The 25,444-nt window shown below is 44.4% G+C and overlaps 3 protein-coding genes across 6 annotated transcripts; 2 read left to right on the top strand and 1 right to left on the bottom strand.

The window, feature by feature from the left end:
• Positions 1-336: 336 nt before the first annotated feature.
• On the top strand, positions 337-14,155 carry evpla (envoplakin a). The gene is made up of 22 exons (XM_028973224.1): positions 337-540; positions 2,868-2,967; positions 3,541-3,695; positions 3,770-3,893; positions 3,989-4,120; positions 4,330-4,371; positions 4,485-4,646; positions 5,412-5,519; positions 5,608-5,703; positions 5,832-5,942; positions 6,811-6,957; positions 7,142-7,296; positions 7,387-7,484; positions 7,574-7,746; positions 8,268-8,434; positions 8,513-8,651; positions 8,735-8,928; positions 9,015-9,165; positions 9,524-9,607; positions 9,737-9,844; positions 9,933-10,025; positions 10,124-14,155. Exons 1-22 carry the CDS (start codon positions 494-496, stop codon positions 13,493-13,495), a joined length of 5,958 nt encoding a protein of 1,985 aa, XP_028829057.1. The 5' UTR covers positions 337-493; the 3' UTR covers positions 13,496-14,155.
• On the bottom strand, positions 14,144-16,287 carry ten1 (TEN1 subunit of CST complex). 2 transcript variants are annotated; one of them, XM_028973231.1, is made up of 4 exons: positions 16,067-16,287; positions 15,874-15,964; positions 14,535-14,692; positions 14,144-14,449 (listed from the first exon to the last, which is right to left on the bottom strand). In XM_028973231.1, the coding sequence occupies exons 2-4, from the start codon at positions 15,960-15,962 to the stop codon at positions 14,298-14,300; spliced, it is 399 nt and encodes a 132-aa protein (XP_028829064.1). In that variant the 5' UTR covers positions 15,963-15,964; positions 16,067-16,287; the 3' UTR covers positions 14,144-14,297. The 2 variants fall into 2 exon arrangements, with proteins under 2 accessions (XP_028829064.1, XP_028829065.1); XM_028973232.1 differs by lacking the exon at positions 16,067-16,287 and having other exon boundaries at positions 15,874-16,060.
• Positions 15,845-25,182, top strand: acox1 (acyl-CoA oxidase 1, palmitoyl). Of its 3 annotated transcripts, none has more exons than XM_028973228.1 (14): positions 15,845-16,000; positions 17,348-17,507; positions 18,278-18,438; positions 19,891-19,998; positions 20,158-20,277; positions 20,370-20,485; positions 20,569-20,738; positions 21,215-21,377; positions 21,977-22,167; positions 22,587-22,763; positions 22,958-23,063; positions 23,650-23,793; positions 24,060-24,266; positions 24,723-25,182. In XM_028973228.1, exons 2-14 carry the CDS (start codon positions 17,446-17,448, stop codon positions 24,771-24,773), a joined length of 1,776 nt encoding a protein of 591 aa, XP_028829061.1. In that variant the 5' UTR covers positions 15,845-16,000; positions 17,348-17,445; the 3' UTR covers positions 24,774-25,182. The 3 variants fall into 3 exon arrangements, with proteins under 3 accessions (XP_028829061.1, XP_028829060.1, XP_028829059.1); XM_028973227.1 differs by lacking the exons at positions 15,845-16,000; positions 18,278-18,438 and adding exons at positions 16,053-16,982; positions 19,199-19,359; XM_028973226.1 differs by lacking the exon at positions 15,845-16,000 and adding an exon at positions 16,056-16,982.
• The last annotated feature ends 262 nt before the right edge of the window (positions 25,183-25,444 follow it).

Raw genomic sequence — 25,444 nt, 5'->3', positions numbered from 1 at the left:
TCCCCCAGGTGCACATTTTACATTTACAGCATTTATCCAGAGCAACTTACAGTCAGTAGTTACAGGGACAGTCCCCCCCCTGGAGACATTCAGGGTTAAGTGTCTTGCTCAGGGACACGATGGTAGTAACTGGGGCTTGAACCTGTGACTTTGTGGTCTTAGGCAAGTGTGTTACCCACTAGGCCACTACCACCCTCCACATCGGAGGAGGGATCAGGAAAGCCATGGATCGAGCGTGAGTGTGTATGTGCGTGTCACCCTGTGCCTTGGAACTGGTTCGTCCGGTCCTGGGGAGCCAGATAGGTGTCTGGGCGTCGGCCCTCACCTGCAGCCCAGGGTGGAGCCTGGAACGAGTCAGGAGCCAAGCCTTGCGTCCGGCCGTGCTGCATGACACTCGCAGGGGATCCGTTGTGGTGGTGCGGGTGTGTGTCGAGGACGAGAGGGAGCGAGAGCCAGGACCTTTGCGGGAGCGCAGCTCGGCCACACGTTCAGGATGTTCAAGAAGAAGGATTCCACGCTGAAAGACACGGGCAAGGCCAAGTGAGTAGCTGCCTGCTTTTGGCTGATCTGGGGTCAGCACCGAGTTCTGCTGCAAGTCTGCTTTTTCCCGAGCCAAGCAGTAACATGAGTCTGCAATCTTGGGTTGGGCCAATATTGGATTTCTGGGTATCAATGATTTGTCTCGAAATACCTCGAAAGTTGATAATATCGTGTTAAGCGAGTGCTGCTGTAACAAAACTAGAGTGTCTTTTTTTTTTTTTTTTCGACCAGTGGATCACTGCAGCATTCATGGTGGCTTTATCGATACGTTGACTTTGACAGTAGTTCGGGACATTAGAAAATCATGATATTGTGAAAACAAAGTATTTTGAGCATCGATCATGTGCCCAAACCTGAAAAACAGCAGTGATCTTGGCAGCTCCTTCTTGTCGTGTTTGTTGTCCTTGAGACATCTAATCAGGATTATCTTCTGTATGAGGGATATTTATGTTAAATAAACATTGTTTGTGTTAGAAATAATGTCAGAAGAACCTGTATGTAGAAATGGTGTACTGAACCATCACTACAGTGATTGTTATTATTGTGAATTTTGAACGTGTAATTATTGGAAATACTGTTGATGAAAGGGAACAATGTCGTGATTCCCAAAACCGAAAGAGAACCAGACGGAGATTCAACCTTGGTCCCACTGTCGTTTCATCTGTGAATGAATGGGTTTGCAGTCTTGTGGCCACTCTTTGGTTCGTTAGAGGTGAAACATCATCCTGGTGGAGTGTCTTGTGGCTGGAGAAACAGAATATCATTAAAAAATGTATTCATTGATTCATTGAAATTCTTTTGGAATGTTCATTTGTAAGCAGATTTGTGAGAGGCTGGTCAGGTGTCACCTGGGAAGGGCCTGAATATCTGTGGGGTCGTGTTCGTCGCGTTTTGATGCGAAATATGAAAGTAATCCTTTTTGTCATGTGGTGTGGAGACTTTGATTTGTGTAAACTGAAAGTGGCTCAGTGCCCAGTGGCTCATTTGGAGCGGCTTGTTTTGACATGAAGAAGCAGGTGACACTTTGAGACAGAAGCAGGCGTGGATGGGAGGACAATCTGACCCACCCCAGTGTGGACAACTCCCCTCGTAAGTGGCAGCAGTCACCTGACCTGTCTTGCCTTTGGAACGTGGGCGTTGTCTGATGTTGCGTTGGTGTCTGATTCTCGTCTGAATTCCGGCAGATTTAATTCTGAGGAGCTCATGATGAACAACTGGCATAACATTATTTTACCTTCACCAAAGAAGTTGTGTTGATTACAGCATGGTTTCAATGTATGCAACGATGGTGTGATCTCTGTCAGAAACAAGCAGTTTTCTTGAATTGAGGATTCCAGTATTGTCCTTGGCAAAGATCTGCAAGCACAGTGGTCTTCTTACTTCTGCCTGAGTGAAAGCAATCAAGTTCAGACGTTCTGTTCCTGTTCTGTGGGCTAGACAGGCCACAACTTATCAACTACGTGTCCAATATGAGCTGTGCTTCAGCTGGTCTGTATTTGCATGACCCGGAATGTTTCAGTGATGGAATCTCCTCCACCAGGTCACCTCATGGACCGATAGCGTTTTTTTGGGAATTTTCCCCCTTTAAAAAGATGCTCATGACTGTCACAGTCACAACTGGAGCACTGGGATCTGTACATACAGTACATGCGGTTCTGTACATACTGTACATATTGGCACTCAATGTCATATAAAGAAGCACCAGTGACTGGAGAGAATGCACCGATCGATGCTGTGAATGTGTTGTCAGGTGACCTAACTGAGCAGCCCCAATGGATAACGTCTCTGAGAAGGTTGCAGTTTGTGCTTGAAAACAGTTATATACAAAACAAATATATTTCAGAGTATAAAGTGCTAATTTGAGGGCACTGAATGCCACTGAATTGCCAAAGTGTGTTGGATGACATCACTGGCCCGTCTGCAGATTACATAATAAAAAAAAAGACCACACTCATACATATTTAAATGGATCTGAACATACAGCCAAAAATGTATTTGTTTTTTAAATGCTAGGAATAAAACAGCATTTTTAAGATGATAACACAGGTTTGTACATTGTGGCTTGTGGTTGTACCAACCCTGTCAAAAAATCCTCACCTATGAACCAGAAGACCACAAAGTCACAGGTTCAAACTCCACTTACTACCATTGTGTCCCTGAGCAAGACACTTAACTGTAAATTGCTCCAGGGGGACTGTCCCTGTAACTACTGATTGTAAGTCGCTCTGGATAAGGGCGTCTGGTAAAATGCCATGAAATATAAACTCATTCACAGCATTTATTTCAGACAAAGAAATTATATAAATCTATGACCCTCCTTCACCCAGGTCACAGGTCAACAACTTGGCCTTGGTGATTGCTCGCATGCAGAAGAATGCTGACCAGGTGGAGAAAGATGTGCTGCGTGCAGAAGAGCTCCTACTTGTGGTGAGAATCTACAACATACTAAACCCCCCGTCTGTATGAATGTCTACACATTTAAACACCAATGGACAATCCAAGTCATTCTAATATGAAAATCAATTTTGATTACTAATCCATTGAAATTTGTATGAGAATTTTCTACATTTTAATTATTATTATTATGATTATTATATTTTCCCACCTATAATCCAATATAATCCAATAAACCTTAATTTGCTGAAAAGGTGATTGATATGAAAAATAAGAGGTTGAAGCAAAGATGTAATATAAATGCTGATTCAACAGTGACCTGCAAATATTGTTACAATAATAATACTATTAATATTAGTATTAGTTCTAGTTCATTAGTATTAATACTACTACTAATGTAAATATTAAAAATGCTCACTGTTGTGAATATTTAGTCATTGAACATTAGCATAATTGCATATGAACAACTGCACATTAAACTTAAATGTGTAAATGTGTAAAAAAATTAATCAAATTTGGGCAATTAGGGGAGAGTTGGCTACCCCTCCCCTATGATAAGAAAAAAGGGTGAAAATTGATAGTCCTAATGCCTCCCGATGTCTGTAGGATGCCGAAAACGAGAAGAGCTCCAAGCCTTTCCAGCACCAGAAGGATGTGTCGGACTCTTTGGCCGAGGCAGAGGGGCTCCTGAAGGACCTCTTCCTGGACGTGGACAGAGCAAAGAAAATGGGACATCCCCAGGCCGGAGAGATCGAGAATGAGTGAGTTCTGAGACCAGCTTCAGAGCGATGAGTCTAGAACTACTAGTGACCAAGTAATCATGCCTCCCACTCAGTGTCAGTCACCTTCACGAGCGCTGGCTGAAGGACTGCACCGTGTACCGCGATGTGTATGAGCCGGTGAACGAGGTGGAGCTGCTACCCAGGATTGACTGGGCCCAGGCGCTCAATCAGAAACAGGTGAAAACTGATTGTTTTTAGTTCCAGCTTGATCTATTGGACCTAATCATTTGTTGAATCAAAAAGAAATCAGCTTCAATCCATTCCTTATGCAGAGGCAACTGAACACTGAAGAGTTTGGGCCGACTTTGGCGGATGTTGAGAAGCAAATTGCCGCCCACAACATCCTGCACAAAGAGATTGAGGCCTACAACTCACAGATGAGCCCAGGAACCACCAGCTCCAAGGTATCTGCATGTCGTATTATTATTAATGCTGTTGATATTATATATGGCGTCCTGTTTATATCCAGAGGTGCTCATCAGAGGTAATTCTAGGATCAAAAAGTACAGATCCAAAGCAGAACTTTCAACTTGCTGTTCCTGAAACGTCCATTTCTAGTAACCAGACGCATTTTGCCATGCAAAACAGTCAACAGATTTCTATTATCTTTCAGGAGGAATATGCTGCCATCAAGAAACAATATACCAATCTTCTGGTAAGCGTTTGTGATTTTAGTTCTCCTGTTGACTGAATATATATGCTGTCCAGAAGCAACAATTTTGTCCACTTATCCATTTAAACCTTTTCTGCACTTCATTCAATCGGTAGGACAACTCGAAATGGCGGCGGCACTACCTCAACAGTTTGTACGAGTACATGCAGGGCTGCAAGAAGGAGATGACCTACCTGCAGGGAGAAGAAGGCAAGATCCTCAAACAGGACTGGAGTGATCTCATGGTGGACCCCATGGATGTCCGCAGGCAGTACGAGGTGGGCAGGCTGCCACCGCCTATAATATCTAGTTTGTGTATCACAGATGGGGCCACCAAGAGAACCAGATCTCATTTGCCCAGGGTATGCCAAAGAATCAAAGGCCCATGCTAACTAAGATATGGGCAGGACAAATTATGGCTCGGACATCAATGTGGGCAAGAATAATTTTCTATTCTACATCTATTGTACATTCGAATGTCACCCAGAATTGTATCAAAGGATCAAGTGTGATCCAAATGCCAAGGAGACCACTTAAGGATCCGAAAGGAAAAACTCTGACCAGGGTTTCATATCCAGCAGCCAGTCGTCTATCAATAGCGCCTTTATCCTGATCTGATAAGGACCCGCTTGTTGGAATCTTTTCAAACCAGTGTATTCCAAGAGTCCAATGCGCTATTTTCAGAATTTAGATTTATCTTCCCTGAAAGACACAATGGTGAAGTGTGGGCCTAGCGGTTAACAGACATCGGAAGGTTTCCGGGTCAAATCCTGAACCACTGACCAAGGTACCCGGCGCATTTCATGGCTGCCCACTGCTCACTAAGGGTGATGGTTAAATGCAGAGGACACATTTTGTTGTGTCCCCGTGTGCTGTGCTGCAGTGTCACATTCACTTCACATTCACTTTTACAATTATTAGTTGAAACAAAATCCTGGTCAAGATGTTTTGAACCTTAAATGTACATGTCATTTCACATTTTCCGGCCCTTATGTCCTTGTAAGATCACAGCTTGACGAGAACATATTGTTTATCTCCATCAGATCTTCAAGAACAACAATCTGCTGTCCCACGAGACTGAGGTGAACAAGCTTCAGGATGATGGAGAACACCTTCTTGAGCTGAAACATCCAGCAAATAGAACAATACAAGTGAGGAGCATTAAAACCCTGCACTCATTAAAACATGCAGTGACTTTTTGACTCACAAATGCCACTTCTACTCATCACACACCATTAGGCCCAGAGGGATGCAGTGAGAAAAGAATGGGAGAAATTCCTCAACCTCTGCATCTGCCAAGAAACCCATCTGGACAATGTGCAAGAATTCAAAAAGGTAATGTGACACACCAGGGTGTGCTTTCAAGGTATATTCTTCTCTGCAGCACAAGTTCTTTGTCCTACCAGCAACGTGTTGACCTTTAAGAATGCTGAGCGAATCCTCTGCTCGTATTTGCCTTTCAGTACCAACATGATGCAGAATCTTTGTCAGAATCACTGTCCAAGCTTGGTTCCGGCCTTGAACCCAAAGCGCTGAAAGGCAAGACCAACACTGAAATCCTGCTGCAGCTCGAGGTGAGATTTCCCACTGGGGGTGGTGTTCTTTCAGTTCAAGTTCAAGTGAACTTTAGTTTCATTTCAGCTAGACGGTTCATAGTAAACCAAAACAACATCTCTCCAGAACCCAGTGCTACATTTAACAAAAGTTACATACTGACATAAAGTGTGCGTGTGCGAGATCGACACACCGGGATGAATAAAGTGCAAACATGGGACACATGCAGTACAGGAATGAGGCAAACAAAACATGTAGACGGCAAAAAGAAGGACAGCGCTAAACTAATGAAATGAATGAAGAGTAAAAATAGTGCAAATCCCGCTGTGCAAAATGGAAGAGTGCAATAATATATTCTAAACATAGAAGAGGCAGAGTGTATTAGTCCAAAGAGGGAAGTTCCTGAGTGTTCTGTTCGCAGCATCCGATAGCTTGATGAGAACATGCTGCTGGTGGGCCTTCACATCCACTGCTGCAGGAGAAAATGTCTAAAAACATAACCATATTACTCTTGGCAATTAGCTGTCTGTTAGGATATCATTATGGTAACGGCCAGTGTCTATGAATAATTAAAAATATATATAAAGTCCCAGGTGACTGTTCATTTAACAGCACAACACTATTATCGCACAACTCAGTTCAGAATTGCGTTGTCTTATGCTATTGTTGGTGATGTTGTCGTCCTTATTGTACTGCTGTTTATACTGTTCTAGTCATTTTGCTTTTAAAATGATCAGAATTACAACATATATGCCTGGTCTGTAAAAGCTTTGTATTCAGGATTTTCCTGGGTATCAAGTCTGAAATTCTAGTATTGTATCAACCCGACAATCAAAGTTACATAGAAATGAAAATGATGCGATGAAATCCCACATCCTCCGCTCTCAGAGTGAAGAAAAGACGGTGCAGCAGAACGAGCAGCTCCTGGCTGACCTTAGGAAGCGCAGCACCACCATCTCCCCTCTCAAGCTCAGGCGGAGCCTCCCGAGCCAACAGAAGGGCGTCGAGTCCCTGTGTGACTGGAGCACGCCAAAGGTAACCAAAGACGGCCGCCGCAACTGTGGCCCGTGTAATTATTTTAGGTGACATGGAATTTATGGGTCTGGGTTCTGAAGGTTTTAAGGCTTCCATGGCTTGGTTATTACTTGAATCGGACTGGAGCAGATAGTATGTGGAGAAAAGATTCATTTGTTCATGAAGGTTTTTGTGTCTCTTCAAGGCTTCCTTAGCTCGTGGGGAGCCCTTCACTCTCAAGTCCAACGGCAACAACGAGAGCTGGGAAGTGCAGTCCCGAGATGGGTCCATAAAAACTTTTCCAGGTGTTTGCTTCTCCATCCCTCCACCTGACCCTGAGGCCATTGACAAAGTAGACCTGTAAGAAATGCACTGTACATAAACCGATTAATCTCAACTAAAAATGTACTGATCCAATAAAAATATAAATAAAAATTGATAATCAACCAGGCTTGGTTCTGAGTTGGCTGAGCTGAAGAATAAAAGAGCAGCTTTGCTGGCGTCCTTGAAGAACCAGCCCTCAGAGGTTTCACGTCCTCAACAAGTTGGTAAGAATCAACAAAAATTATGGAACCTAATCATAAAAGCTAAAGAGTAAAGGCAGTTCTCATATGCAGACATTTCTTTTCCTCATCAGCTAAGGTGTCTTCAGCCCCAGTTGATCCCAAAGCTACAGAACTGACCGGACGTCTCGACAAATTGGACAAAGACCTGGCCCAGGCTGAGCAGGGTATTCTGAATCGGCTTAGAACCCCACTGGACCGCAGTAATTCTGCTCAGGATCTTGCTGGTCGGTTGAAAGACCAGGAGGTGAGAAAAATGTATTTGCTAAATTAATAGCCAATTTTTTAAATATAAGAAGGCATAATATTTGGTTAGAATGTTACAAACACAATATGAAAATGAATGTATTTACACCCAAAGCAGACGGAATGAAATAAGAACAATCTCAAAAGCTGTAGGATTTAATTTTAGATGTTATGAAGTGAAAGAGAAGTGATTGTCATTTTGAAACACTGCAGCACAGCACACGGTGACACAACGAAATGTGTCCTCTGCTTTTAACCATCACCCTTGTTGAACAGTGGCCAGCCATAACAGGCGCCTGGGGAGCAGTGTGTGGGGACGGTGCCTTGCTCAGTGGCACCTTAGAATTCGAACCGGCAACCTTCTGATTACGGGGCCGCTTCCTTAACCGCTAGGTCACCACTGCCCCGTTACCGTGCAGTTTTAGAGTTTATAATTCGAGGGAAATCTCTTCAAGGTTTGTTGAAGGTCTGCATTTCAAACCTTGGGATTGTAAATAATGTACCAAAATGTTCCTTTTGCAGAAAGCCGCTGAAGCACTTCAGGCTTTGAAACAGCAGAAAGAAAGCAGTGATCGGGATCTTAGCACCCTCTCCAAAGGAGCACTGTCCACCCCTCTGTCTGAAAAACTCAACGCTGTCAAAAATAAACAAGATTGCATTAATTCCCTCAACGATTTGTACACGGAGAAGTATGTTACACTTGTGTGTGTGAAATGCAGAAGCCCAATATGCGTGGGGCTAACGACTGGCAATTGTGTCTGCATTAGGGCTCGATCATCCCTGAACTTGGAAAACCAAATCAAGAAAGTGGACGGGGTCCTGTCAAACTTTGAAAAACAACTGAGTAAGGACGGAACCGTCTCAGATGCTCCCAAAGCCACCCAGATACGCTTACAGGAGATCCAGGTATTTCATCCACAAAATGTTATAGTTCATGTCTTCAGAGGGAGCCCAAGCACATGTATCCCTATTTCTGCCTGTATCACCAGAACCTGAAGAAGGATGTTGCTGGTGCGCAGCCAGACATGCAAAAGCTGAGCAAGGACCTTGAAACCACAGAGAAGTTGTGCAGTTCCCTTCAGCAGGGATACCAGGAGTTCTGTCCAGATATTGGCCGGCAGAGGGCAGAGGCCACCAAGCTACAGAGCCGCTATGCTAACGTTGGCAGCCAGGTGCAAGAGAGGTGAGGAGCGCGGTGGTGCCTCAGTGACATGCTGTTCCAACCGCTGCATGCATTTCGGAATGTCCTTGTTTATTGTTTTTCAAAAGGGAGAAGCTTTTGCAGGAAGCTGCCATTAAAAACCAAGACTTTCAGAATGTGAGCCAGTCGTTGTCTTCTTTCCTGGACAATTTGCCAAACAACAAGATAAGCCCAACTGACAACCTGGCACAAATAAATGCGAAACAGGCCTCTCAGGAAGTAAGTATATCCATGGTAACATTCAAATGTAGTGTGTGCTCTGGAATAATACATTTGGAAACAACAAGGAAGCAATATTAAGTTCGGTTTTACACTGAAATGCTCACAATTCCGTCACACATTTACTACTAGTGCTACGTTAATGTGGCTTCAGTGACAAAAGGCCCAATTCAAGCACTAGCACACTTCCTAGTGCATTTTTGTATAGAAAAATGTGTATAGATCTGAAAGTGAAGTGATTGTCATTATGATGCACAGCAAGCACAGTGCAGGATGCACACAGCTAAATGTGTCCTCTGCATTTAATCAAACATTAAATCCTTCATTTTTATGTTTCTTTTGTCTTTATTTCACACAGAGAGTGGTTGAAGACATAAAGCGCAAAGGCGATGACATTGATCGAGTCATGGACCTATCCTTGGACTTGCAAGACATATTGCAAGTAAGACTATATTTTGTAATGGTCCACACGTGTCTCTTGATGAAAGGTTTTGAATGCACACATCACAGATTTTAAACTCTAGTTAAAGGTGGAAATGTGGTTTTATAAATAATGCATTCTTTCTTACAGGAATATGAGACGAACTGTGAGAAGTACAACAGCACGGTCAATTCTGCCAAACCCAAGGATGCTAAAAAGCCCAACACCTCCACCTTATCAGACTCTGTGCAGAAACAGGTGAGAAGAACTGATGCCTGTAAAATGCCTCATGGTGACCATTTTGAGAAGGAGCTTTGAAGTCAACAACGTTTTTTTGTTGATACAGGAAAAGGCTTTGGTTAACCGCTATGCCAAAACGGCTGCTGAAAGCAATCAGATGCTGGGCCAGATGGGTTTGGTCAAGAAGATCAATGCCCAGGTGTGTTGCATTCGGCCGGGTTATGTGTCTGGAAGGTAAAAGGACTGACCTGAGGGTATGAGTAGTTAAGTCATTTACTCTTTGTCTCCTCTGAACAGAATGAAGAGAAAGTGAACGTCGTGACGCAGCAGCAGGTGCAGCAGCAGCAGAGCCAACAAAAGAGCCAGGATGAAGTAAGCGTTCTGCAGGAAGAGCTGCAAGCGGAGACTGCAAAACGTTCCGCCACAGAGTCAGAGCTCGGTACCTTCAAGACCAGGTTGTTGGCTCTAAAGAATCGCAGGGGCGTGGAGAGGCTGGAAGAAAAGGAGGTCCTGCAGTACTACCGTGACCCCAAGATGGTAAGTGATCTGGAGGACTTGCAGAATACCCTGCACAAGGAGGCCCTTAAGCGCGCTGGCACCCAAAGTGAGATTGAGCTGCTAAACAAGAAAATCACAAGCCTGGAACGTGACTTCAAAAACACACAGCCCAAGCTGGTGACCAGAGAGGTGACCGAGACTGAGAGGGACCCACAACTGGATGTAGAAGCAACGAAGCTGAAGGAGGAGATTAAAAAAATGAAGACAGACGTCCGGGATAAGGATGGCGAAATGCAACAAATGAAAACCGAGGTTGTCCTTTTGGAGCAAAAAAAGCCTAGCATTAAGCAGAGGGTGGTGCAGAAAGAGGTGGTGAAGATTGAAAAGGATCCAGAGATGCTGAAGGCTGTCAGGAAAACTGAGACGGACCTCACTGACGAGGGCGAAAGGTGTAGGTCCCTGAACAGTCAAATCTTCCAAACCAGGAGCCAGATAAACATTCTGGAAAGGCTCATTCCTACTTTGGAGCCCAAGGTTGTTACTAAGGAACTGAAGAGGGTGGAAAGGGATCCTGAAGCAATAAAAGAGTCTCAACAGCTCAGGTCAGTTTTGGAAGAGGAAAGGTCTGAAAACGTTTTGCTTGGAAAGGAAGTAAATGATCTCCAGGTTCGCCATTCTCTGCTTGAAAAAATAAAGCCTAAGATGGAAACCAAAGAAATCATTAATGAGATTTACAGGATTAGCCCGGAACAGGAGAAGGAATTGGCACATCTGAAGAGAGAGATACAGGACTCCAGGACAAAGTATTCCAATTTGGAACAGGAGATCAGGCTGGTAAAGGTCAGTCTGGATGACGTCAAAGCCCAGAAGCCCCAGGTTGAATGGAAGGAAGTCATTCAAGATGTCGTGAAGGAGGAGCGAAGCCCTGAGAATGCCCGGGAGATTCAGAGGCTCAGTGACCAGGTCACTATTCTGCGGACCACCTACAAGAATTCCCAAGACCAACTCAGCCGCCTTATCAAAGAACGGGACGAATGGAAAGCTGAGAAATCAAAGGTGGAAACCAAAATTGTCAGCAAGGAAGTAGTCAATTATGTTAACGACCCACTCTTGGAGAAAGAGGCAGACCGGCTGCGGCGGGAAGTCCGTGAAGAAACACAACGGCGTCGCACCACAGAGGAATTGGTCTTTGACTTGCAGAACAAGTACATCCAATTAGAGAGACAGAAGCCAGAAGAGAAAGTCGTTATTCAGGAAGTGGTGAACCTCCAGAAGGACCCACAGCAGAAAATGGAGCACGAGAGGCTTGAAAGGAAAGTAGATGACGAAATAAGCTCTCGCCGCCAAATGGACCTGGATGTGCAGCAGCTCAGAGCTCAGATGGAAGACAAACAGAGGACCATAAAGCTGAGCGATGAACCACAGAAGAGAGTTCAAGCCGAGACAGAGCTGAGACTGATGAAAGAGCGCATCTATGAACTGGAGACAGCCCCACCACCCATTGAGGAAAACATTGTAATGGAGGAAGTACTAAAGGTGGAAAGAGACCCAAAGTTGGACAAACTGACCATTGGTCTTCGTGGAGAGATGGATACAGAGAGTAACAACATTATACGTCTTCAACGAGATATCAGAAACCTTACAACCCAGATAGAGATCCTACAGCGAGAGAAATCTGGAGAGAAGACAATCTACAAAGAGGTGATCCGAGTAGAGAAGGACCGGGTTCTGGAGACTGAGAGATACCATCTCCGAGACCAGGTATTGCAGGAGACTCATGCCAGACGAGACCTGGAAGATGAAATCCGTAAGCAAGAAGAGAAACTGAACCGGCTGCAGAGTAAAAAGGCAAGCACTTCACAGGAGGAGGTCAGTCTGATTCAAATGCGTGATGCTCTGCAGAGAGAGAAGGAGAATCTTCAGCGCGAGCTCAGGACTCTGGAATCTGAGAAACAAGACATCAGCGTTTCTTTCCAGCAGCAGGCTCGGCTGATGAGTGAGAGGACCCAGGTGAGCCGGCAAAAGGGCATCAAGATGGAGTCAGACATTCAGCATCTAGAGAGGGACATTCTGGACGAGAAGGACAAGATCTACAAATGTGAGAGCACAATCAGGGAGCTTCAGAACAGCCTTAAGAAGGAGAACAGCGCTGAAATGCAAACAAAAGAGACCAATGTCAGCACCAGAATCACCATTTTGGACCCTGAAACGGGGAAGGACATGTCACCATACCAGGCATTCACGCAAGGTCTGATTGATCGTGTCCAGTACCTGCATCTTCAGGACTTAGAGTGTGACTGGGAGGAACTCACAGCCAAAGGGCCCGAGGGAGAAGTTTCAGTGCTTCAGGATCGCAAGAGTGGCAAACAGTACTCAATTAAAAATGCAGTGAAGGAAGGAAAAGTCACTCCTTACCAGATGCAGCAATACAGGGATGGCAAAATGTCCATCTCGGAGTTTGCTCTTCTTGTTGCTGGAGACACGAAAACCACTGCTGCCATCAGCCCAGCAGCCAGAATGTACTCCAACAGCGCAAAAGACAACGACGGAGAGTATCCCATTGCTGGCATTTATGACAGTAGCACCAATTCATGCCTAAATGTGCGTGCTGCAGCTGGATGTAAGCTGGTGGACACCACCACTGCCCAGAAGCTTCTGGAGGCACAAGCTGCAACAGGGGGCATCATAGACCTCAACACTAAAGAGAGATACTCCGTCCACAAAGCTGCAGAGTTGGGCCTTATTGATTCAAGCCAGCTCCAGAGGCTACTCAACGCCCAGAAGGCCTTCACTGGGGTGGAAGATCCAATAACCAGAGAACGTCTTTGCGTTGGAGTGGCCGTTCAGAAGGGGTGGATGCCCAAAGACACGGCGATGCGCTACATGGAGGCACAGTTCCTGACAGGGGGGCTGGTGGACCCCAACAGATCAGGGCGTATTGACATCGTAGAGGCCGTGAGCAGCAAGATGATTGATGGCACCATGCAGCGGGAGCTTCAGGTGGAGGGCAACTACCCCAAAGAACTGACTGACCCAGTCACCAAAGAAAGGATCAGTTACAAGCAGGCCATGGCTCGCAGCAAGATAGACCCACAGTCAGGCCTCCTGATGTTGCCAGCCTCGTCCAAGGACTCCGGCCCAACCTACTACAGCCATCGAATCGGCTACTAGACTTGTTTACGGTTGGAATGGGCAGCACTAAGACGTCTGTGGTTCTTCTGCATTAATATCGAATCCAAAGTCTCAGGAAACGGCAAATATGATATGATTTATGCTTCCTCTTCTGTTGGGACCCCACCGGCTGCTGCTGACGTTTTTGTTTACTCATTTAGTGAAGAAATTACCGGGTAATTAATTACTGTATCACAGCGCAGACCATTTTTGTGCCTTGTGTGTTTGATCATTTTGTCTTTTTTTGTTTCTCTCGAGCAACTCTGGCACAACAATTTCCTCCAGGATGAATAAAGTTCTTGTACTGCTTTGCTTTGTAAATAAAGTTTCAGATAAAATGAAGCCTATCAGGTCCACTGGCAGAAAAGCCTATTTGTGAATATTTGTTAAAAATACAAATTAGCTTCAGTATTTTACATAATTAGTAAAACTGTCATGCTGTCACTTCCATTAATAATGCATCAAAGCAGGCAAACGCATTTTCTTATTTGGTGCTTGGTGCTGAAATGCAGTGTACATTGTATGGTCTGGTGATGTCACACACGAAGAGGATCCTTTTACTCTCATTTAAATAAAAACAATGTTGCCTGATCTGGGATTATGGGCCATGCTGGGTAATTTACTGATGTGTTCAATAAAAAAATTTGAAGACTTCCAGGATTTAATGTTCTTTGCTTTTTTTATAATACAAAAAGTGCAGGAAGAATCCACATACCGCAGGACTTCACTGGGATGAACTGGTGACACATATATAACTTCAGCAGAATGGATAACTATCTATAATCTGTTTATTATGTCCAAGTCATACTGCAGTAGTGGCACAATTCACATCAGGCTCATTCCTCGTCTCTTGGAAGAAGCTCCTTTGATCACGAATGGCTTTCTGCAGCAGGTCTACATCCACTCCATCCACGCAGTTAAACACTCGGGCTCGCACCGCCACACCGCCACCTTCTATAAGGACACAGAATCAGTATAGACATCACTGGTATGAACGGATTTAGGATAACGAACGAGACTCGTTCAGAGAAGAATTCACCTTCTGCGCTCGTAAGCTCTCCAAGTACAATGTACTGAGCTCCGACTATGGGGTTGAAAGGCTCCACAAAGCCTGTTTGAACCTGTACTTGGTGCTGCGAAGAGGCATGCTGCGATGAAAGTACAGCCTTCGATTCCTCTGGGAAATAACTTGTCAACCTGGGTGACATCAGAGCACAACGCATGTCAAATACAGACCACATAAGATACAGTACATCACACACACACACACCCAGGTTCAAATCCCACTTACTACCATTGTGTCCCTGAGCGGGACTCTTAACCCTAAGTGTCTCCAGGGGGGACTGTCCCTGTAACTACTGATTGTAAGTCGCTCTGGATAAGGGCGTCTGATAAATGCTGTAAATGTAAAAAAAACTCTACTGAGACCAAGTTCGAGAAATATTTAGAGGAAAACGCACCTTAATAAGGTGGCCACCTTAAGTGAGGCATGTGCCTTCTCTTGCAAAATATCGAATAACAAGTAAAGCCGGCTACAACAAAGCAATAAAATCGATCCAACCAGATGCCTTGTCAACGGGATTTAAAGGGAAATGCACATAAATGCAAGTTTCTTTTGTGTCTTGGTATTCAACGTATAAATGCCACCAGGATGGGTGCAAAAATGTAATTATCATGACAGTTTGTTGTGATACTTCCCTATAAAAAGGTTGGAGCTTGATATCAATAAAATTGAAGCTGAGCACATACAACTGTGTGTGATAAAAACAAAAGGAGGAATGTTTAAAAAATGTATACAAAACACTTGTCTGTTTTGTTGTCAAACCAACGATATGATTTATGATAAAATGCAGATTTTACAATGTTGTCCTGTGCGGCTTTGGTTGAACACATACCATGATCGCATAACTTACGATATAATTTACCTCAAACAACAGTGCTCTTCGACACCAAAAAATTACCAGATGGATCGGCTTCACAGATTCAAGACTCATTTGCTTTCAAATGCTGTTGTGTTCTGTTTTTAGCATTGGCAAATTAATCGTCTGTATAAAATAAATCAGCATTTATTTCTTTATGACTTTAGCTATGCTTTATTACACCAGCACCTTTCATGTAAAATGTCCCATGCAGCTCAGCAGGGTTACATGCATTATCATTCGTGATAGTGAACTGAATCATTCTCCATTGGTCATAAAGTGTGAAAGTAAATATTGAGCAATATTAAAAAGTAAAAATTTCTCTGATGCCGCTCCAAACGCAGACCACAGCCCAGTGACGGTCGGTGGTTGTCGGGACCGAGCGGCAGTTCAGCTGTAGCACTTGAATCAGTGAGTTGATTCCTTATTAGAATCGAGTCGGCGAGTGAACGTGTTTACCTGCCGAAAGTTCGCACCGACGCGCCCTCCCGCTGCGAACCGGGCCGGATTTCCCACGGAAAGAAGTACGGCGCTGGTGGAGGAAGCATCTCTGGAAAACGATCAGCATTACTTCTAGTTTATTTCTGTACGTAGTGGTTTTCTTACGTCTAAATTACATTTCTAAAACATCCCAAAATGTCAAACTACTTACAATGGACTCGTTGCTTCTTCAGTCGGGGCATGCGCGTTTCCTGACCACGTGACTAACGAATATGGACGTAGAATCTCTCGTTGATCTCTCGTTGTGTTCGCCATATTGCGAGTGGCAGGTTCACGGGCACTAAAAGCGCTAATGTTTACGTTCAGCAGTCGTTTGTACTATACAATAACAGTAATGTTGAAGTGCTAGTAGATGGTGTGTACAATTTTATGGTTAAGTTATAATTATCATAATGCAGCTGTGATTAAAAAAGCAATGACACACACAAACACACAGACCAGTTCACTAATATATATAAGCTTACTAATGTGTACCTTTGGTTTAGTATATCTTTACTAAAACATTGTTTATTAAGCCTTTTATGCAAAAATACATTTTCAAATTGAACTCAGGAACTGATCATTATAAAAACAAAACACAAATGGATATTAAGTTGATTATTGATTGCATTGAACAGTCATATGATCTTAATACAGTTTAAACTGTATTTCACACCAAATCATCAATAAAAGGCTCTGAGTGCAGAAGTCCTTTAATAAAGACGAATAAATACAATACATTAAAACAGCACCAATGATTCACGCAAAAATAGCCACTCACAATATGGCGGCGACGTCGACGTATGACGTCGGCGATCATGAGGGCGGTGCCGGCCAAAGTTCCGCCCCGTGGCGATGAGAGTGACAGGTCGCTGCCGTCGACGAGAGCCACCGCCGACGAGTGCTGAAAGTTCGGACGTCGCGAATCTCGTTTCTTCAGAAAAAAAAACTCCATCCCGAACTGGACTGGGCCGCCGCCATGAACCCTGACATTCGGCGAGAGCGAGAGGGCGCCACGTTCAACAAGGACGCGCTGACGCACATTCTGGACGGGGGCGCGGAGAAGACCCGCCGGCGGAGGGAACTGGGTCAGGGTTCCAGCCGAACTGAGCTGCATGCATTTTTATTCATTACAATGTTGCATTTTTTACAATGCATTTTTATTCATTCTATTACTGTTGCGTTATGTTTTGAGTGTTGACTTACTTACTGATTATCATACCGGTTCCTTCATAATGATTTGAATGGTCATAATGGGCTGTACTCCTTTACTGTATTCCTACTCGAGTGCTGTGAGTGCATGAATCCGAAGTTGAAACAAGTGACTAATTTCATAATTAAAACAGTTATAGAGTGTTATAAATGCAGCATGTACTACTATTTTTTGGCGACATCCACTAAATGTGAACTTGTAGTGATTGTGCCTCTTTTTGACGTTCTTGACCTTCTGCAGAGTTGCTTGTGATCCGTGACCCTGATTTCCAGTATGAGGATCACAACTTCCTGTCCCGCAGCGAGAGGTATGAGTCCGCGGTGAAGAAGAGCGCACAGATGATCCTGAAGATTCGGGAGCATGGCATCTCCGACCCCGATGAGATCTACTACTACAAAAAGTAGGTTGGTGGCGGTAAGGCCAGGTACGGTCCCTGTCATAGTTTGTGCTTTGTGGTGAATTTTTTGGTGGAAGCGTAGTTAGTCAAAGGGGCAAAGGTCTGCTGGAGCTTGGCATGGTACATGGCTGGCCCAGGGCCCGGGACGTGCGGGCACCTGCATACGCAAGTAATTCTGCGCAAAGGTCAGTGCAGATAAGCTGTGTGCCAAAGGCTGCGCCGCTCCTCACAACAGAACCTGAATGAGACAAGCCAGAAGCTGGCTTGTCCTGCACATTTGCAAAATTCATAATTGAATCAAAGCCATGAAAATAATGTAGGTATCATAATTTCAGTCTTTTCCTTTATGGGTTAGCTACATTACTGTGCAGGCTGACAGTAACTCTTAAAATGTGTTGAAAAGGAAAAAAATAATTGAAAACACTTATTAAAAACACTGTTAGGTGGTTCCCAAAGATGTGCATAATTCTTCAACTGTGGCAAGTTCTGGTCTGGGATGTTATTACATTGTGTTGTATAATATCATAATATACTGAATATATGGAAACTGCACTAAAAACAGATTTCTTAGTTAATTGGAACAGTGTAATGTTTAGTCCTCGTGAAACTGGGATCTGGTCAGATGTTATCTTTTAGAAGCCCTAAAGTTTATGTGGACAGAATAGAACGGTCCAATCCAATATCAGCGTCGGTCGGGAGCAGCAACTCCTGTGGTCATCAGTGTGTGTACCTGTGTTTGTTTGTGTGTGTCTGTCTCTCTCCTCAATTCTCAGTGTTTGGCGAGGACACCACCACGAGGCCTTTGGTCTCCACTATTCCATGTTTTTACCCACCCTGTACAGCCAGTGTGACTCTGAGCAACGCAAGAAGTGGCTCCCATTAGCTCATTCCATGAAGGCTCTGGGAACCTACGCTCAGACTGAGCTGGGTCATGGTCAGTCCCTGTTAGAATTCTGGGAAATCTGCTCACAACAGAACGTTCCAGTGACCCACAAATGAGACTGGTCTCTTATAGGTGCTTGACAGCTCACTGTAGCTCACAATTAGCTTCTGCTAAAGCCTTGGTTCACACACGAAGGGCTGATTCCTCTGTGAATGTGATGTGATATGCATTTCCCATCATGCATTTCACGATGTCGTCTACATGTGGTTTCTGCCGGCCTTGAATCGACATTTTAGCTTCGCCCACTGGTGCCACTTTTCTCACCTACAGTTTGCAATTCTAGTAGTTCCTTGTACTGATATCAGCACGTTTTTGCTCCGAAATTTGTTTGTTTTTCAATTGTTACTCATCTATATTGCAGAGTGGAGATTTTCTTAATTTCTTCTCATTTTTACAGTCTTTTGAGCAGCTGTAAGTAGGGTGATGAGATAGAATGCTGCGTCTTTTACTGTTCCTAATGCACTTTAGGATGATTACAATCTATAATGGATGCTTTTTCAGAAAGTTCTAGTTAAAGCACAAATGTCAAATCATAAAGGGTAAAATGGGAAAATACTTCTTTTTCAGAATCAGCACTTCCACCACAAAATTCACACCTTGTTTGCACACCAGTGATTCAGTCCAGATCTTGATTAACTGCACTTTCCACCTGTACATAAATCCTCCAGTTGAGCCTGTACTATTTACTATTTCTTCTCCATTTTGGCCCTTTGAAATTGACCTATGACTTCTGACCCCGCCCTGACCTCAGCTTTGTGCACCGTGGGCGGCCTGAGCCCCTGGACCTCCATCTGGCGATGTTTCTGCCTACCCTGCTCACCCAGGCCACGCCTGAGCAGCAGGACACATTCTTCATGCCAGCATGGAACCTGGAGATCATCGGCACCTATGCCCAGACGGAGATGGGTCACGGTAACTTGGGCCATGACGTCCTCATCTCCATCCACATGCGTAAAATGAAGACCATGAAGACCATTGCCCCCATTTTCATCTTTTATTTTATTTAAATAATGATTCCGATCATAAAGCTGCTCTGATGCTTGTTTTAAAATTCCCGCTTTATGCATGCTCTTCTGCACATTGTGCATCAATATCCCTCAATTTAGAGAATACACCATGCCAAGGCATAATACAAGTAGCCGGGCTGCTTTCAGATGGTTGTCAAGCACCTACAGGGGTCACCACGATAACAGCGGGGTGTTCATAACATTTCATTGTGCTTAGAGTGAAATAAGAAAGTGTTCGAGCCTTCACACATTTTAATATGAAATTAATCAATCAATAAACAAAGTGAACCATAAACATAATGTTGCTTTCCACAGTACGTCACTGTACAGATTGTAACGGGTTCTGAATACTTTTTTATTTGATATGTGTGTAATTTCTTTGCCATGTGTTACTTGATGAAGGGGAATATAAATGTAAATTACTGAAACACAACAGGAACGCACATCCGTGGGTTGGAGACGACCGCGACCTATGACCCTTCAACGCAGGAGTTTGTCATAAACAGCCCCACTGTCTCTTCCATCAAGTGGTGGCCGGGAGGATGTGAGTGTGTCTCTTTTTTTCCTCCAGATATTACCCTGAAATTCCATAAGTGTGCACCACTTCTTCTAGCTAGGATTCTTCTAGCTAATTTCCATTTCGGTTTTAATGAAACAAAACTTGTAATCAAACACCACCGTGTGTCTGGTGTCCCGTTTTCAGTGGGCAAGACTTCGAACCATGCCATTGTGCTGGCGCAGCTGTACACCCAGGGAAAGTGTCATGGCCTGCACGCGTTCATTGTGCCCATTCGCTCCATGAGCACTCACAAGCCCCTCCCAGGTCTGTGTTAAGCCCGGTCTCTTTTGAAATTGCTCGTAATATGACTGGCTGGATTGGGAAATCTGACAGAGTGCCTTTTGGACATGATTCAGGTGTGGTGGTTGGAGACATCGGGCCCAAGTTTGGATTTGATGAGGTTGATAATGGTTATTTGAAGTTTGAGAACGTCCGCATTCCTCGCGAGAACATGCTGATGAAATACTCCAAGGTAAGGGCCCGCAGTGCCAGAGTTCATGTGTCATGTCGGCGCACTTCCTGTTTATGAATGAGGTGTGATGGACATCTGTGCAGGTCGAGCCTGACGGAACGTTCCACAAGCCCCCAAGTGACAAGCTAACGTATGGCACCATGGTGTTCATCCGCTCCATGATCGTGGGCGAGTCGGCCAGAGCGCTGTCCAAAGCCTGCACCATCGCAATCCGATACAGCGCCGTCCGCCACCAGTCCGAGTTACGGCCAGGGTCAGGACGCTCTCTCTGTCTGATGGGATGGGAACAGTCCTGAAAGGCCTTAGCAAAACATAATCTATCCTCTGCTTGTAAACAGTTCCAAAGTCAAAGGTTACATGCTTGAGTGCGAACCTAAGTCGAAGTCAAAATCTTCTTATGAAAATAACCGAAGTAATTTTTTTAAAAAGTGATAGTCATTGTGAAACACTGCAGCACGGCACACGGTGATACAACGATGTGTGTCCTCTGCTTTTAATCACCCTCGGTCTATCAGGTGTGGTGGAACGTAGCTGAACTGGTCTAGAGTGCTGTCCCTAAACTTTAGAGTGCCGTCCTTGGCCTGTACAATATAATGATTCACCTTCTACACGTACAATTTGCCACTTTATTGAGATGCCATAGAAGGATAACGTTTGTGCTTATGTAATATTTTATGAGGTGCTTGTTATGTAAGAACTGGCCTCTTGATTCTGCCCTGTGGTCCACAGTGAACCCGAACCACAGATACTGGACTACCAGACCCAACAGCATAAACTCTTCCCACTGCTGGCCACCGCCTACGCCTTCCACTTCGTGGGCCAGTACATGAAGTCCACCTACCACCGCATCACCAGCGACATCAACCAAGGAGACTTCAGCGAGCTGCCAGAGGTGTGGGGCGGGGCTTACAAGAAAATGATTCACATGTTCAGATAGTGGCCATGAAACGTCATTAAAAGGAGCCAAACGATGCTAAGTGCCTAGAATATCAATATTCTGCATACTTAGACATTAATCAAATTCTCTTTCATTTTTCCCATTTTATATAACAGTTAATCAATTCAAACCTATTTTCATATGTTTGTATTCAGTTATTAGTAACAAATAGTATAGCGAGTCAAGTTTGGTTTTCCATATTTATTTTAAGCATTTGTAAGCCATTTTTAATTCTAAGCAATCTTGAAAACATTTTATTAGACTGCTTTACATAGGAACATCTGGAAAAGTTTATTATTAAGGTCCATAAATAATTCTGCGGCGGTAGTAGCCTAGTGGTAACACACTCGGCTATGATCCAGAAGACCCAGGTTCAAATCCCACTTACTACCATTGTGTCCCTCAGCAAGACACTTAACCCTAAATTGCTCCAGGGGGACTGTCCCTGTAACTGCTGACTGGAAGTCGCTCTGGATAAGGGCGTCTGATAAATGCTGTAAATGTAAATTTAACATGATCGTCCGACGGTGATCAGTCCCTCTCTCCCGCTCCAGCTGCATGCTCTCTCTGCCGGACTGAAGGCCTTCACCACGTGGGTTGCGACCGCGGGCATTGAAGTGTGCCGCATGGCCTGCGGTGGCCATGGCTACTCGCGCTGCAGCAGCCTTCCTGATATCTACGTCACCTTCACCCCCACCTGCACATACGAGGGCGAGAACACGGTCATGATGCTGCAGACGGCCAGGTGGGCTCACACAATCTCAAAACATCTAGAATGGCACATATCCTCCACCTTTTCACATTTTTAAGGTTCTGTCCAGAGAACAATAGTCTGCAGGCTTTAAATAAGGAAGAATAAAGCAAGAGCAAATTTTGAGATTATTGAAGAGCTGGATTGGTGGCTCTCTTCAAATAGTTTTGGCCCTGCCACTGAAGCCCCCACAGATAAGAACAATCAGGAATGGGATCACTTGCCGTTATCAAGATGAGAATGCCAGATAATAAGATGTTATTCTGACTGATGGATCCAGACCTGAGTCTGATTGCTTCCAAACATTTTCCATGCTGTGATTGTAGTGTCCTCTAATAGAACACTGAAGGAAGTTCCACCCTTGTATATCTGTGGTAATGTGTTGTTTTTTTTTTTTTTTTTTTGGTCTTCAGGTATCTGGTGAAGAGTTATAGACAGGCTTCTGAGGGCCAGCAGCTTACTGGCATCATGTCGTACCTGAATGAGGCCCAGCATCGGCTCCATGCCCAGCCGGTGGCAAATCGCCCAACGGTGATCGACATCAGTGACCTGGCCAGCCTGGTGGAGGCCTACAAACTGCGTGCAGCCAAGTGAGTGGACTTTATCTGGTGCTGACCAACATGTCAAAGATGATCATGTCAAAGACCTGGGATTCGGCAACTAATCCAGGATTTAACAAGAAGGTTGAGAACTCGGATTGGTGGTAGGAGTGATGGGGTCATGTTTATCTGAGGAGGAATATGTAAAGTGGTAAACATTCTGAACTCATCCTTCTTCTTACCAGGCTTGTAGAACTGGCAACCAAAAGCCTGCAAGGTGAACTACAGAAACACAAAAATCAGGAGGATGCCTGGAATAATGCTGCCATAGACCTTGTCAGAGCCTCGGATGTAAGTTACTTTCTGCTGATTGAACTTCCAGTGACCAGTATCTTCACCTAGACACAAGAAGGAACTGAAAAGCTGCATTGATAAATCCACAACTTCTCCTCAAACTAAATATTGGTTTTCACCTGTGGCTGAAGGCATTGATGGAATCTGTTCAAAAATAGGCCGTGAATTTGGTAGTCAGAGGTCAAGGTTACTGTGACAGTACCTTCTTTAAACTCAACAACATGCGTATTAAGTGATTTTACACCAAGATATACATAGAACGAAACCAGACTGGTTGGTGCGGATGGGCAGATTTTGATAAGATTTTGATTTTGGGGCAGTGGTGGCCTAGCGGTTAAGGAAGCGGTCCCGTAATCAGAAGGTTGCTGGTTCGAATCCCGATCCGCCAAAGTTCCACTGAGGTGCCACTGAGCAAAGTACCGTCCCCACACACTGCTCCATGGGCGCCTGTCATGACTGCCCACTGTCCACTAAAGATGATGGTTAAAAGCAGAGGACACATTTCGTTGGGGCACCGTGTGCTGTGCTGCAGTGTATCACAATGACAATCAATGCTAACGTTCTTCTGCTGCTCTCTCTCCAGGCACATTGCCACTATATGGTGGTGAAGCTGTTTGTCTCTAGGTTGGGTGAAGTGGGAGACGTGGCTGTGCACTCCGTCCTCAGCACTCTGGCCGTGCTGTACGCCTTGCATGGCGTCTCCCAGAACTCCGGAGACTTCCTGCAGGTGCTGATGAAAGACTCGGTGGTCCCTCTGTGAAAATCCTTCGGGGAAAGTGAAGGGATATGCGGGATCTGTACATTTAGAACTCCAACTAGTGATTGTATCTTATGCAACAAAATGTTTAATTCTTTAAAAGCTACTTCACTACGGGCCTAATGCAATCTTCCACAAACTGTGTATTTTGTTGACAGCCTGTGAAATTGTCAGATTTAAGGTTTCCATGATGATGATGATGATGATTTAGAGATTTGTGTTCCTCGTGTTTGCAGGCCGGCCTGCTGAGTGTTCCCCAGCTCGCTCAGATCTCGGAGAAGATAAAGGAGCTCCTCACCCAGCTCCGCCCTAACGCTGTGGTGCTGGTGGATGCCTTCGACTACCCCGACGAGATGCTGAACTCCGTGCTGGGCCGATATGACGGCAACGTCTACGAGAACATGTTCGAGTGGGCCCGCAAATCTCCCCTCAACCGCACAGAGGTCAGGAGTCACAGGAAGAAGAATAAGTTGAAGAATAAATGGGGTGGTAGTAGCCTAGGGGTAACACACTCGCCTATGAACCAGAAGACCCGGGTTCAAGTCCCGCTTACTACCATTGTGTCCCTGAGCAAGACACTTAACCCTAAGTTGCTCCAGGGGGACTGTCCCTGTAACTCCAGGGGGACTGTCCCTGTAACTACTGATTGTAAGTCGCTCTGGATAAGGGCGTCTGATAAATGCTGTAAATGTAATAAGTTGGATTTTGTAAGGGACATTTGAAGACAGGGGTATATTAAAGGACCCCATATTAAAATTGAGCATTTTTATGTATACATAGCAGTAATTCGACTTTCCTTTCTGCCTTTGTTGCTGATATCGTGAAATATTTAATATATAAATGACCAGTTCTTATTATTTAAGTAAATCTTCTCATAATTATGTTTCTGTCCCCATCAGGTCCATCAGTCCTACCACAAGTACCTGAAGCCCCTGCAGTCCAAACTTTAAAGGCGCATCACTGTGTCTCAGCACAAACCCAGCCGCCCTAACCCCGCAGCCTCAGTCTGCATTAACCAATCAAATGATGTATAAGGGAACTTTTATGTGAGAATTATAAGTAAAACAGCATAACGTCCTCTTTGCTATTTGCACAGATAAAATCCAATGATTTATTTTTTATGACCCATACAGTGTTATGTACTGTTAAAACCAGTGGCTGCATTACTAGTTGGATATTGCAAGTAAAAATGCTTAAAAATAAATGTTCGGTAGCGGTTACGCACAAACAGAAATGATATTTTGACTGACTGACTTGTGATGGAACGTTGCCGTGCTGACTGAGCGACTGCTCTGTTGATGATCTTTGTGAAATGACAGAAATGAAGTAGATGAATAAATACGCACCCTGTTGCCTGAACTGTTTTATGTCTGTGCAAATATTTCCAAAAAAAAAAAAATGCTTATGACCGTGAAGAGAACCTAATCATGTACATGCGAAGTGAAATATTTGTTTTTTGCAGTGGGTTAAATATAAGTGGGTTCGGAAGCGCACTCTGGAGATGCGGATTTCACAATGACAGTCACTTCCCTTTCAAAACGGCTAGAAGCCATATTGTGGCGCCGGAGTCAGGAATAAATTCTTATTAATCTGAATAGTAGATGCACTTAATAATATAAAA

This window comes from Denticeps clupeoides, chromosome 3 (genome assembly GCF_900700375.1).
Source record: "Denticeps clupeoides chromosome 3, fDenClu1.1, whole genome shotgun sequence".
In the NCBI taxonomy this organism is placed as follows: domain Eukaryota; kingdom Metazoa; phylum Chordata; class Actinopteri; order Clupeiformes; family Denticipitidae; genus Denticeps; species Denticeps clupeoides.
The sequence above is the reverse complement of the archived record's forward strand: the minus strand, read 5'-3'. Positions and strand labels throughout refer to the sequence as shown.